The 14,535-nt window shown below is 41.4% G+C and overlaps 1 protein-coding gene across 2 annotated transcripts in view; it reads right to left on the bottom strand.

The window, feature by feature from the left end:
- Positions 1 to 7,778: 7,778 nt before the first annotated feature.
- Positions 7,779 to 14,535, bottom strand: part of Fbxl20 (F-box and leucine rich repeat protein 20) — a 69,920-nt gene continuing 63,163 nt past the window's right edge. For both annotated transcript variants that reach the window (XM_070028140.1, XM_070028141.1), the window contains exons 13-15: positions 12,598 to 12,654; positions 10,794 to 11,006; positions 7,779 to 9,666 (exon numbers count right to left, since the gene is read on the bottom strand). In XM_070028140.1, the coding sequence (XP_069884241.1) occupies positions 9,559 to 9,666; positions 10,794 to 11,006; positions 12,598 to 12,654 (378 nt within the window). In that variant the 3' untranslated portion in view covers positions 7,779 to 9,558. The remainder of the gene's footprint in view (positions 9,667 to 10,793; positions 11,007 to 12,597; positions 12,655 to 14,535) is intronic.

The raw sequence follows: 14,535 nt of genomic DNA, 5'->3' as shown, positions 1-14,535 counted from the left end.
TTGAGGTAAGCTGGGGCTACATAGTCTGTCTCAAAAAATGTCAAGTGGGGCTTATGATTCCACATGGCTAAATGAGTTTTCATGGTACTATAGATAATGTGAGATTGATTTACTTGTGATGGTGGGTATCAAACTTTACCTAGCAAGTGCTCTACCACTAACATCCCCAGGCCTTGTCTTCAGACAGTGACTTGCTATGTAACACTGGCTGGCTTTGAACTTGCATCCTTGTCTTGTCTTTCAAGTGCTGGGATTACAAAGGGCACTACCATGCCCAGATAGATTCAAATTTGACTCTACGGACTCAGATGCATTTATCTGTGTATCTATGTCTCAGCCCAAGAAGCCTCTAGCACACATACACACAATATCAAATCATTTATTGAAATGAAGGTTAAACCTTACCAATGAGGAGACGAGGCAGAGGGACTGAGGTCAGTATGAGCAGTAAGTTGTATAGCTCTAAATGTAGGCACACTTCTGAGCTAGTGTGTTCAACCATTATACTATTCCATTTTCACTCCATCCTACTACAAGGGCATTAAGGATTTTGCACAAAGATAAGGGGCTCGAAGTGAAGGTTTTTTTTCTCCCCCGGTGCAGGGGACTAAACTCAGGGCCTCACACTCACATGCTAGGCAAAATACTATTCCTGTGAACTGGACCCTGAGCCCTCAAACTAATTACAGCAACTCTGACATATTGTCTTACATGTTTCTTGAAGAGGAATTTAGGGTATTAAATAGTGGCTATTAAAATATCAGGTCTTATCAGGTGCCAGTGGCTCATGCCTGTAATCCTAGCTACTTAGGAGGCTGAGATCTGAGGATAGCGGTTGAAAGCCATCCCAGGCAGGAAAGTCTGTGATACTCTTATCTCCAATAAACCACCAGAAAACTGGGTGGTGCTGTGGCTCAAGTGCTAGAGCCCTAGCCTTGAGGTGAAGAGCCGAGGGACAGTGGCCAGCCCACAGTGCAAAAATCAGGGCTTTTTGGGGCTGGGAAGGTGGCTCAGAGGTAGAGCGCTTGCCTTGCATGCCTGAGGCCCTGGGTTCGATTCCTCAACACCACATAAGCAAAAAGAAAAAAGTCAGAAGTGGCACTGTGGCTCAAGTGCTAGAGTGCTAGCCTTGAGCTAAAGAGCTGAGGACAGTGCCCAGGCCCAGAGTTCAGGCCCCACGACCGGACCCCCCCCCCAAAAAAAAATAAAAATAAAAATCAGGGCTTTTTGCAGGCACCAGTGGCTTACTCTTGTAACCCTAGCTGCTAAGGAGGACTAAGGATCCAAGTTCAAAGCCAACCCTGGGCAGGAAAGTTTGTGAAACTGTTTTCTCCAGTTAACTACCAAAAAAGAGCCAGGTGTGGAGCTGTGGCTCAAGTGGTAGAACACTAGCCTTGAGCAGAGCAGCTCAGAAACAGCGCCCAAGCCCAGAGTTCAAGCCTCAGAACTGGTACATACACACACCAAAGTATTTCATTGGTTACTCGTATTTCTTACATGGGAAGGCAATGTTTCTCTCTTCCATTTCTCCCTTTTAACCTTATTATACTAAAATAAGTTCTTTCTAAAGAAAAGTATTAACAGAAGTTGTGGAATGATCATTAAATGCTTGTAAGGGTATTCGAATAATGCAAGGATGCAGAAGGGGGGGGCAAGGGAGGGAAGGAGAGAAAGGAAGGAAGAGAATGAAGAAATCTTTCTATTCATGCCCAGTAGCCTTTTTAGTTCTAAAGTTCACAGTAGTTAGGAATCAACAGTCCAAGTCAGGCTATTTCCATAGGAAAATGAAAAGTCTTCACAGCTTATCTCCTTTAATTACATCATAAAACAAAATTAGAACATACAGGAAACAATAATAATTACATAACAATTTATATATAAAAAACATTTGTTTTTGTCCAAAGGTTTTAAAGCAAAAGGAATCCTCTACTGCCACCTTGGGTTTTGTTTAAATAATCCCCCTCCCCCATCCTCAGGGGCCATCCTCAGGGGTGGAAAGTCACTTGGAAGGCTAATGGAGTCTGATGTGTTAAAGTCACCATCTGGGAGTGGCTGTGCTGGAGCAGGCCTTGTGGAGAAACAAGCAGCAGCAGATCCCACACTGAAATGCTCCAGGGTAGCAGAATGGCTGGATCACTACCCCTCCCCCCATCCCTGCATTTTACCCCCCAGGAGTGGGTGGGGTGTGGGGATGAAACCACTTGGTTTGAGTTCACCCAACAGCACCATTTTACTCATCCATCTCTATCCCTGCAGTCTAACTGGCACAGGCATCCTCAGTTCTGAGTTCTGAACAAGTCACTTTACTCAGAGATGTGCTCTCAGTGTCACTGCAAGGTGGGCAAAGGTGAGCAAGACAGCTGGGAAATGTTAACTGGTAACACTTCCTGGGAGGAAATGGGAAGCCAGAGTGGGAAGCATCTGAAGGCTGAGTGGTGCATTTTGCCTTTCCCCATGCCTGTTCAGGATGCCTCTTTCTCCCTCTAGTAACCCTTTGGAATGGACAGTCAGTGATCCTTGTGGGGGGGGGGAGGGGGGTGGTCAGCTCCAGGGCTGCAGCACAGTGAGGAAAAACACAAGACACTTTCTGGAGAGCCTGGTCTCATGGGTGCTGTACATGTGCCATTAGGCTCCAGGAGTTAAGTGTGATGGAGGAGTGGAGGAGGAAAGGAGGGGCCTAAGAAGTCACAGACTCACTCCTTCCTGTACTTGTTAGGAGTTAACAGTCACCACAGAACTATAGGTCAAAATTATTCTAAAGGCAGAAAAAAAGGTATGTAAACCCAGGAAAGTAGCAGCAAAGGGTTCACTTATTAAAGAACTGTAGCATTAGGGGAGAAAATCATTCTTGTATGTGTGACTAATCATACCATATCTGTAGAAACTCTTTTTCAAGTTACAATATTTTAAGTCTTTAGGTTCTTACTCTGAGGATTGAGGTTAGAAACTAGCCTAGGCAGTTAGTATGTGAGACTCCAAAGAACCACCAAAAAAAGGAGGAAGCAGACTTGTGGCTCAAATGGTAGCCTTGATCAAAAAAGCTCAGGGACAGTGCTCAGGTTCTGAGTTCAAGCGGCAGAACAGAAGTGCATGCATGCGAGCGTGCGCACACACACACACACACACACACACGCACACAGAGCTAATGACTTCTGGGACAGAGAAAAGGATTTTGCTTGTTCACAGTTCTTCCTAAAAGGGCAATAAATCTCTGGCTGGGGAACAGTGAGAGGCAACATTTGCAAACTCCACAAGTTTCAGTCAGAAAATATGTGAGGCAGAGATGGGAGAGGTGTACATACATGTTCTCTACTATCACACATGGGACCTTGTACAACAAAAGTAATTTCTCATGAAAATTAAATGTAATTTTCTTGGGCTTCCAAGATTCATTCAGAATTAACTGAATGGTTATTAACTGAATTCCTTCTGGAATTCAGTCTTCAGAGGTACAGAACAGATGTTCCTAAGAATAAAAGTAGACAGAACAGAAAAGAGAAACTTTTAGTGAGAAGTTGTAGAAGCCCTTCATACAAGAAACTTACTTGCCTCATACGGTATTTTCTGGCAGAAAGAAAGAAGGCAATATTAGAACATCTGGGGCTCAAGTAGCCTATATGCTTTGCTGGAAAAGGAAGATCTTGTTAGGGCACTCGGATATAGCAATGAACAGCCAAATATTACCTCAAAATACTTGGGTTACTGGGTTTGAACTCCGGGGATCACACTTACTCAGCATGCTTACTCACCAGGCTGATACGCTACCAGTTGAACCATGCCTACATCCTGACTTTTAGCTACTTTGGAATCTCAAAGACTTCTAACCTATGTGATTTCAAACCATGAAATTCTGAATCTCCAGATACAAGTAGCTAGGATTATGTGAATTATCAGTACCTAGCTTCTTATGATCTTCCAATGAAAATTTATGATGGAAATAAAGAGGAAAGAGATTCCTTACTTTCCCTTGTCCTACTGTGTAGAATGCTTCGACCTAATATCACTGTGAGGGGGTAGGGATTCCATCTCAGGACCACCAAACATCCTGCACTTTTTATTTATTATTTTTGCCAATCCCTTGAACTCAGACTGGGTACTGTCCCTGAGTTTCTTTTTGCTCAAGGCTAGTGCTCTACCATTTGAGCCATAGTGCCACTTCCAGCTTTTTTCTGTTTATGTGGCACTGAGGAATGGCAACCCAGCTTCCTGCTTGCTAGGCAAGCACTCTACCACTGGAGCCACCTTCCCAGCCTCCTACGTTTCTTCTTTTTTGGGTCAGTTGTGGGGCTTGAATTCTGGGCCTGGGTGCTGTCCCTCAGCTCTTCAGCTCAAGGCTATCACTACCATTTTCAGTTTTCTGATGGTTAGTTGGAGATTTTTTTTAGTATGTGAGACTCCAAAGAACCACCAAAAAAAGGAGGAAGCAGACTTATGGCTCAAATGGTAGCCTTGATCAAAAAAGCTTAGGGATAGTGCTCAGGTTCTGAGTTCAAGCAGCAGAACAGAAGTGCATGCACGCGAGTGTACACACACACACACACACAGAAGTACACACACACACACAGAAGTACACACACACACACACACACACACACACACACACACACACACACACACACACACACACACACACACACACACACACACACACACACACACACACACACACACACACACACACACACACACACAGAGTTTTCTGCCCGGGCTGGCTTTGAACTGTGATCCTGAGATCTTGGCCTCCTGATGAGTTAGGATTACAGGCGTGAGCCACTGGTGCCAGGCCCTTACATTTCTTTACCATACCTAACTGTAGTTTGTCAGTCAGAAGGTGCTGTATGGATAGATAGTGATTCTTGAATCATGCACACAAGGAGAAAAAAGGCAGAAGAGAGAATGTTCCTTTAAACCCTTCCTGTTCCTGATAGCAATGGATATGAGAAGACTTGTAGTGCAATAAACATCGCATGGCGATGGGCCACTGATGACCTGCAGTACTCCCAACACACTGTCACCTACAGATGTACTGCCCTTAGAGACAGGAGGGCATCTACCCTCTACTCTCCAGCGACATTTCTAACAAATTCAAGTCAAGATAGTTCCATCACAGAACTTGCTCCCTCATCCCATGGCATCAGAAGACTATTAAACCATTAATAACACACTTTACTAGGAAATTAGAAGAAAGAATAAGACTGAACGCTATTTTAAAAAAAGGTCAATTAGGGGTTGGGAATGTGGCTTAGTGGTAGAGTGCTTGCCTAGCATGCATGAAACCCTGGGTTCAATTCCTCAGTACCACAGAAACAGAAAAGGCCGGGAGTGGCTCTGTGGCTCATGTGGTAGAGTGCTAGCCTTGAGCAAAAGAAGTTCAGGGACAGTGCGTGGCCCTGAGTTTAATACCAAGGACTGGCAAAAAAAAAAAGTTCAATTAGTCTGGAAAGCCCAAAATAAAGCATCATGATATGATTTACCCAGTTTCTCTCTGAAATATGTCAAATTTTCTTTTTTCTTGGCTATGGGGCTTGACCTTAGGGATTGGGTGTTGTCTGAGCCCTTTGTGTTATAGGACAGCACTCTACCACTTTGAGCCATGGTGCCACTTCTAGTTTTCTGGTGGCTAATTGGAGATAAGAGTCTCATGGAATTTCCTGTGTGGGTTGGCTTTGAACAGCAATCCTCAGATCTCAGCATCCTGAGTAGCTATGATTACAAGTGTGAACCATCAGCACCTGTTTTTCAAATTTCTTACATATCTGCTAAATCTTCTAATGGATGCAGAGATCAGAATAGAAATTGAAATAAAAACAGTTAAGGAATATTTTGCATCCAGCAAAAAAGAGCAGAGTCTGAGGAAAATCCTTTTTTTTTTTTTGTATACATAAAGCACATTGTGCTTTTCCAAATATTGGAAAAAAAGGCTAAAGTCAGATCCCTTTATTCCTCTTATCCAACAGTTTAGATTTCAATTTCAATTCAGTTCCAGTAAGCCAACATTAAAGACCAAGCTACTTGACAGTTACTGAATTCAAGACTGCCCCAAATGATAATTTCCGTTACCTGGATAAGGACAATGACTCAAAGAAGCTAAATTGGAGACATATGAGAATAAACCAACAACATTATTAGGGTAAGATGGAAGCTTTAAAATAGAGGGTAAGGGTAAGTATGGGAGGAAAATGGTATAAACAGTGCAAAAAAAAAGGGAGTAGAATCACCTCACAGTGGGGCTGGTGACCTATCTGTATGTCCACAAACTTTCTCCAGAGATAATACAAAAGTTCCTCCTAGAAATCTGGGTTTATGGCAACATCTTTTCTGCAAACTCTATTTTTTTCATGTAAAAGGTATATTTTTAAGTGGCTATGAAATCAGGCAAATATGCCACTAAGCTTTTTGTAAGGAGAACTCTTCCTGACCAGATTTCTCAAAAGTAATACAGATGTCAAGATCCTTTCCACTTGGCCAAAACTAACTTACCATGTAGTCCTAACATATTCATCAGGTAGTATTAAGTTGCAACTCAGCACAAAGCTCTATTTTCTTCCAATCATGATGCTTCAGCTTTACATAAAGCCAGTGCTGTACACTTCTGGAACTTTGTGCTCTTTCACTTGACTTTTGTTCTTGGTCCCAGAATCTGTCTTAACAGCAGAGAAGAGCAGGGCAAGTATGATGGACCTGCAGATGAGTATATTCTTTGACTACAGAAACAATATTTTCCATACTTTCAATGTGCCAGTGAACAAGCAGGGCTTTTCAAACTTTTCTTTCAAGTAAAGGGGTACCTTAATAGCCTCAACTCTGGCAATCTGAATCCATATCCACTAATCAATCTAAGTTTTATTGTCAATTTGTTCAGGCACTTAAAAAAACAAACAAAAAAACCCAACATACTTTAGAGCAGATGGCCCCTAAATATTTCTTCTTCAGTTTTGTTTGAATGAATGACTTGGGGATCTAAATGCTATCAACCACATCTGGAAGTACATATGTGTGTGCATGTGTGTTTCTATGTATGAGGTATAGCCAGGAGAGTAAATCTCACATTAATGGTCTATTCTTGCTAGGTACAGTGGTGTAGGCTTACAGTAGTCTCAGCTACTCAAATACTGAGGCAGGACAACCACTTGAGCGTGGCACCAGTGGCTCACACTTGCAATCCTCGCTACTCAGGAGCCCGAGATCTGAGGCTAGTGGTTCAAAGCCAGACTGAGCAGGAAAGTCTGTGAGACTCTTATCTCCAATTAATCAGCAAAATGCTAGAAGTAGAGATGTGGCTCAAGTGATAGAGCACTAGAAGTGAGCAAAAGAAGCTCAGGGAAAGAGCTTAGGGCCAAAGTTCAAGTCCCCAAAAGTGGCTTTAAAAAAAAAAAAAAAGCTAGGCATAGGGGTACATGTCTATAATCCCAGTACTGGAAAGGATGAGGCAAGTGTTTTGCACATTTCAGTCCAGCCAACGCTATGTACTGAAAATGTGTCTCAAAACCCAAAAAGAATAAAAGAATAATCCCTATAAAGTACTGTGAAAATGGAATTAGAGAGAAAGAAGGGAAAAGACCAATGTTTTTTCTTTGTTTTGGGGAGTGGGAAGCAGTACTATGGTTGAACTTAAGAACTTCATGCTTGATAGGAAAGTGCTCTACCATTTCACACACATCCTCAGACCTTAATCTGAACTTTTAATATGGAATAACAAATTGGATTTAAAATAATTTAATATGACAAATAATGATGGGTAGTACAGACTTTTTATCTGATTGCTCTCTACACACCAATGGAGAAATAAATCAGATTTTATTTTTACATATGTTGGCAGAACCAAGACCTGCAGCATTAAAACAAGACTTTTTACAATCTGGATCATGTGGAAGAGATCAAGATCTTAGACCATGGTAGACTGCACATTAATAGCCTAAAAGATCCTCTTCCCCAATCACCCTATTGCAAAAAAAAAAAAAAAGTCACACCAGTTTTCTAACCTTGGGGTTTAAAAATCTTATGCTTTATGGAAGGTGAGCTTCTTGGCTCTGAGACAGGAACACTAAACTCCTACCCTTAGCTCTGCTGCCCAGTTTCAAGGCTAGGTAGAGACACCTAACCTTCTACTTCCTCTCAAGACTTTTAAAGCTGCACCAATGCCTTCAACTGGCTGCTTTTATATTCCATTCACAGGAAGTCTGGAGAAGAGAGATACAGTTGACAGCTCATGTCCTTTGAGGTGCCAACAATAGATATGATACTGTTAACACTGACATACAGATAGCCAGCTATTAAATGGCATTCTTGTATCCCTTGATAAGCTGAAACAGGGGAAAGAAAGAGAAACCAACTGGCTAGACAGCACAGACTTCTACTGAAGTCAATAATCTCAGTGACAGAGGTCTAGGTTTCTGTGAACACATGGTGATGTTAATCATTAATGTCTGAGCTTGGGTAGTAGGACTTCCAGGCTCAGTTTTGGGATATGCCACCAACTATTTAATAATAACAAAACATTTCTCTCTTTTCTTAATAGGTAAGTGGGTTGACACAGGGAAAATGTGCAGGGGGAATACTGGGCACATCATGCAAATTATTTTAGATCAAAAGATATAATAGAAACCAAAAGGCAAATTCTGTTTTCATCAAAATAGTTTTAACTCTATTTTTTCTCTTAACTTTCTTGCTTTTGTTTTCTTTCAAATTGGCAAAGATTCAGGCAGGGTCAGTCCCCTAATCGTAAAATATAGAATTAAAAAAATATTTATTGATGTTTTTCTTAAAAGTGTTTGATAACCCCAACTAATCATCCAAAATGCAAACTGTAAACACAACAGCAAAGAGTAACAGATGAGTGTGAGTAGGTAGACTGAACAAGTGACAAGCTGAGCAAAGTGGAGAAGGGCACAATGGAGAATGGAAGACAGGTGCACAAATGTGATGCAGACAGTGATAACTTGAGTAAGTAATCACGTTTGGACCACAGCAATTTCAATGCAGTCATTTAGGAAACTTCTGGGCCAAATACTACCACCCAAGGAATGGATGAGCCTTCTTTGTGAGCATGCTCAGCATGTTGGCATGGAAACAAGGAAGCACAGAAGTTCTGTAGTCATCTTACAATGGATGGCTACCATTTCTACAATGCAAAGAAATTTTCTTTCTGGTCCCTGGATATATCATATGTTGTTTTTCCATGCTCTTCTTGACCCTGGAGGACTGCCCCCAGAAAACCCCTTAACAAAATAAACCACAGTAACAATAACACTGGGTTTGCTGGAATGCCCCCTCCCCTCCACCTGGCTTATGATTTTCTTCTGGACACATCCAACAGGAATGCTGTTTTACCAATTCATTTGATAAAGTCAGCTTGAACTTCAGTCCCATGTTCACGGAACTATAGTGGATGGGGGTGAGGGTGTGTATGCTTAGTATGTGTGGCTCTGGGGATCTGGACACTCCCTTGCTTTGTAACCCTTGCCCAGAATGCTGGGACCGCTTCCACTGGAGAGACTCCACGGTAACGCTAGAAGTGTCATTTAATACTCAGTTTACCAAGGTTGACCACCTCCATTGTCATAGGATGATGCAGCATCTGCAGAATCGCTGTCTGCTGCCCCCTACTGATGGGGGTGGAGTGACAGGTGCGAAGTAGGCGTGGACTTTAATATTGGGTAAATGGGTCTGAAACAAGACAAAAATATTACTAAGAGAGAGGGCTTAAACAGAAAGAGTAATGTTTCTCAGAAAAACTGCTAAGGGGCTGAATGGACATGAAGCAGGGTAGAGGCTGAGCAGTAGTCAGTATGTTTAGAGGCCTATATTTCTACTTGTACACTTTGGTACCTTTTTTACATAATAAAAAATAAAAATAATATGTCAATTTCTTATTTTGTCCTATAGGTATGTTCAATTGGATTCCCATAGTTGGAAGAAATCATGAAAGTTCGAAATAATTCCGTTTCTCATATTTAAAAAAACCTCAGCATTACTGTTTTACAACATGCTTCCATAGTCTTTACTACTACTGCTAAATGTCTGTGTTCAAGGCAATCTGCTATTTTCTTAACAAGTAAGTTGGGTATAAATATGGTCAAGCTACTTAAATAACTTATAGTCTAGATATGAAAATTAAAGTTGAAAAGTTCTAAGTGACTTGAAGAACAACAAATCCATCTCAGAGATAGAAGTGATTCCTGACAGGCAGGCAGGTTCAGAAATCTTAGTATAGTAGGCCATATAAAAAGGTCTAGTTAGCCTGTCTCTTTCCTGCTCTTTTGATGCAAGGGCTCTACTAGATGTATACTCACAGCCCTCTCTATCTGAAAAAAAGAGGAGGAACTAAAGTCAACTGTAACTCAAGAAGAGGTTTGGTGCTTCAATATTTATTTGCTCAAGGCCATATGACCAACATGGATTTCTTTTAGAGGTGAAAAATCTAACAAACAGATCCATCCAGCTTTTTATGATTTCTCTGCTGGGAATCTGAACTGTTACTCCTTTTCCATGGAAGATGGGGCCAAAATGCAAAAATTGACATGATTCCTTTTTAAATAAAAAAAAATTCAGGTATTGCTAGACAAACTCTGCTAGGAGAAGACATACTTTTCTTCTCTTCAGTGAGTATTTTCCTACTAGTTTCTACCTGGAACCAAGACTAATTAACTTATGTTTGTTTGCTCTCCAGTATTTCCCCTTGCTAAATGTCTTAAGTTAAAAAAAAAAATCACAGGAATCTCAATCTGAGGAGAAAGAAAAGAGAACAATGGGGACTGAGAATACCAAAGCTGGAGAGTGACACAGCACTTTACCCTGAGTCTCTTGATACCAGCCCGTGTGATTTGCTGGCAGTCATAGAGTTCTATCCGCTCGAGGCTGTGACAGCTCTTCAAGTGCTCCAGGGATGCATCTGTGATTAGTGGGCAGTTGTCCAGCTCAATCACTTCCAGTTGGTCATGGGCACAGGCCCCATTCCCCAGGTGACGAATTCCATCGTCTGTGATCAGCTCACAGTGAGACAGACTCTGCAGCCAAATAGAGCAAAGGATGATGAAATATCTTCTGGTATTCCTCTAGTCAGAGACTTGTATAAAATGGGAAAGATGACCTTCATGGTTTGATTTTGGTAAACATGGAAACATCACTAGATACACTTATGATGAAATAAAAAATGTAGCTGGGCACCAGTGGCTCATGTCTGTAATCCTAGCTACTTAGGAGGCTGAGATCTGAGGATCATAGTTCAAAGCCAGCCCTGGCAGGAAAGTCTGTGAAACTCTTATCTCCAATAAAACACACATAAAACCAGAAGTGGTGCTGTGGCTTAAGTGGTAGAGTGCTAGCCTTGAGCTGAAGAGCTCAGGGACAGCGCGCAGGCCCAGAGTTCAAGCTCCATGACCGACAAAAAGTAAAATAAAATAAAATAAAGAATGTAAACTAAAGCCGGGTGCCGGTGGCTCACACCTATAATTCTAGTTACTCAGGATGCTGAGATCTGAGGATCATGGTTCAGAGCCAGCCCGGGCAGGAAAGTCCGTTAAAATCTTATCTCCACTAAACCACGGGAAAACTGGAAGTAGCGCTGTAGCTCAAGTGGTAGAATGCTAGCCTTGAGCTGAAGAGCTGAGGGACAGTGCTCAGGCCCAGAGTTCAAGCCCCACAAGCAACAACTAGAACAGTTGGTTTCATGCCTGTAATCTCTGAGCATTGTGGTTTGAAGCCAGCCCAAGCAGGAAAATCTGTGAGACTCTTTTCTCCAATTAACCACCAGAAAACAGGAAGTAGTGCTGTGAAAGTAGTTGAGTGCTAGCCTTGAGCGCAAAAGATCAGGGATAGCACCCAGGCCCTGAGTTCAAGCCCAACAACAACAACAACAACAACAAGAGGAGAAAGAGGAGGAGGAGGAGGAGGAGGAAGAAGAAGAAGAAAGAAAGCCAACTAGAGTTGACATTAATTATTGATTTGGTTTTGCATAATTCTAAATATGTTTCCTGAAATCATATAGTGACTTTGGATTACTTCATAAAGTAAGACAGCCCTAAAAACTACCCCCTTCTCAAATTAACACTAACACTTTTCAAGGACAAGTAGGGTCATACACAAAATTCATACACAAAATTCTCTGGAATCTGAACTAAATACTAAATACCTGATGCAAAGGCAGAACCAACAGCAGATACTAATTAGCTGAGGAAAAATTTTATAGCTGTCAGTGTGGTCATCTCACACTTAATTTCCTCATCAATTATCCTTAAGTCTCTGGTTCTGGGAAACTCAGATCCGTTGACCCAATTTTAGATAACATTGCACCACCAAACATACCACAACTGTTCTGTATTCTGTCCTGGATACAGAATAGCTATCTAAAATGTCTTCCTAAGGAATCACTGAAAGTAGTAGAAAGAAAAATCCCACTGCAAAATATCAACTGCTCTGGAATTTTTGTTGTTTAGTTTTGGTTTTTTGAAACTGTTTGCTGTATATATAGCCAGGCTTGTCTTGAATCTTTCTGAATCAGCCTCTTGAATAAATACTGAATTCACAGGCACGTACCACCCATGCATTGCTTAGTACTTTTTGATTAAATGCGATAAACTTTTTGAAGGCCAAACTTACCAATACTTGAAGTCGAGGACAGTGTATAGAAAGCTGGATTAATGTGCTATCTGTTATCTGAAAGAAACATGTAAGTTTGTTTTATGTAAAAATGATACCATGGGTTGCATCTTACTCTTGATTATATTTCTGTCTAAACATGATCAAAGGACAGGGTTCAAACTTAATAGTGTAAATTAATTGTTCAATGGGGTTCATGGCATTTTCATCATACATATAATGTACTTTGTCAAATATAGCCCTTCTTTCAAACCACCTCTTAAAAACCTTTTTATGGGGTCATTATATATAATTTTAGGGTTAAAGCCCCACAGGTCTACTATGCCTTTTCTGTAGGAACACACCCAGGCCTTTTTAGTTTTATCTTTGGAAAATCTTTGTTCAAAATTCTGTTGTCTTGAAATGAATCAAAATCTGTCCCCTTAGAACATCCACTAGACCATGTCCTACTTCCTTAGTACTACAAATAATCAGAAAACATGCTCCATGAAAAAACTAATGTCAGAGCATCCTCAGGTTTATAGATATGTTGTGGAGTTTATAGATATTTGCTGTATATATACATATATGCACACATATATATGTATATAAATAAATATATGCATGCACTGGGGTTTGAACTCAGGGCCTTATACTAGCTAGGCAAGCATTCTACTACTTGAGGCCCATACCTAGCCTTTTTTTTTTTTTTTTTTTGTCGGTGATGGGGCCTGAACTCTGGGCCTGGGTGCTGTCCCTCAGCAATTCAGCTCAAGGCTAGCACTCTACCACTTGAGCCATAGTTCCACTTCTGGCTTTTTCTGCTTATGTGGTGCCCAGGAATCGAACCCAGGGCCTCATGCATGCAAGAAAAACACTCTACCACTGAGCCACCTTCCCAGCCCCACCCAGCCATTTTTTAATAAAGCATATCATAAATCATAACATGGATATAGTTATATTTCCAAGGGTGACAAATACTGCTAAAACTGGGGTAGGTTATAAATATTCAGTGAGCAAGGATGGTCTTTCATAGCTATCTTAGGACTGAAAATAAGTCAGTGCTTCTTTTCAAACTCTTCTCCAAATTTTATTTCTATTACAGTGCTTCACAGTGGCTAAGAAGTGATAAGTGAAATAGGTAGACATGTCCATTCATAAGGACTAACATTGGAAAGGACATAGTGGACACTCATGCATGTATAGAAATATAGATGTGAAAAGTTTTAACTTAAGGGCTGGGAAGGTGGCTCAGTGGTAGAGCTCTTGCCTTGCATGCATGAGGCCCTGGGTTCCATTCCTCAGCACCACATAAGCAGAAAAAGCCGGAAGTAGAGCTATGGCTCAAGTTGGTAGAGCACTGGCCTTGAGCTGAAAAGCTGAGGGACAGTGCCCAGGCCTAGAGTTCAGGCCCTACTGCCAGACCCAAAAAAAAAAAAAAAAGTTTTAACTTAAGAATTAAGCTGGGTATATGGTGGCACATGCCTATAATCTTAGCACTTGGGAGGCTGAGTCAGGAAGATCTTAACCAGCCTAGGCTACACAGCAATAGATTATTTTAAAAACAAACAAAAAAAGCAGGTAAGAATGAGAGGGATTAAGCTAGATGCTGGTGAATCTCATCTGTAAAGTAAGCTACTCAGAAGGCTGAGAGCTGAGAATCACGATTCAAAGCCAGCCAAGATAGGAAAGACCACTACACTTTTATCTTCAACTAACCACCAAAAAAGCAGAAAGCAGAGCCATGACTCAAGTGGTAGAGTGCTAGCTTTGAGCAAAAAGGCTCAGGAACAGTGCCCAGTCTCTGAGTTCAAGCCCCAAGACTGGCACATTAAAAAAAAAAGGGGGGGGGCTGGGAATGTGGCTTAGTGGGAGAGTGCTTGCCTAGCATGCATGAAGCCCTGGGTTTGATTCCTCATAAACAGAAAAAGCTGGAAGGTGCTGGGAAGATGGTTCAGT

This window comes from Dipodomys merriami, unplaced genomic scaffold, assembly GCF_024711535.1.
Source record: "Dipodomys merriami isolate MVZ:Mamm:240054 unplaced genomic scaffold, mDipMer1.0.p SCAF_19, whole genome shotgun sequence".
Classification (NCBI taxonomy): domain Eukaryota; kingdom Metazoa; phylum Chordata; class Mammalia; order Rodentia; family Heteromyidae; genus Dipodomys; species Dipodomys merriami.
The sequence above is the reverse complement of the archived record's forward strand: the minus strand, read 5'-3'. Positions and strand labels throughout refer to the sequence as shown.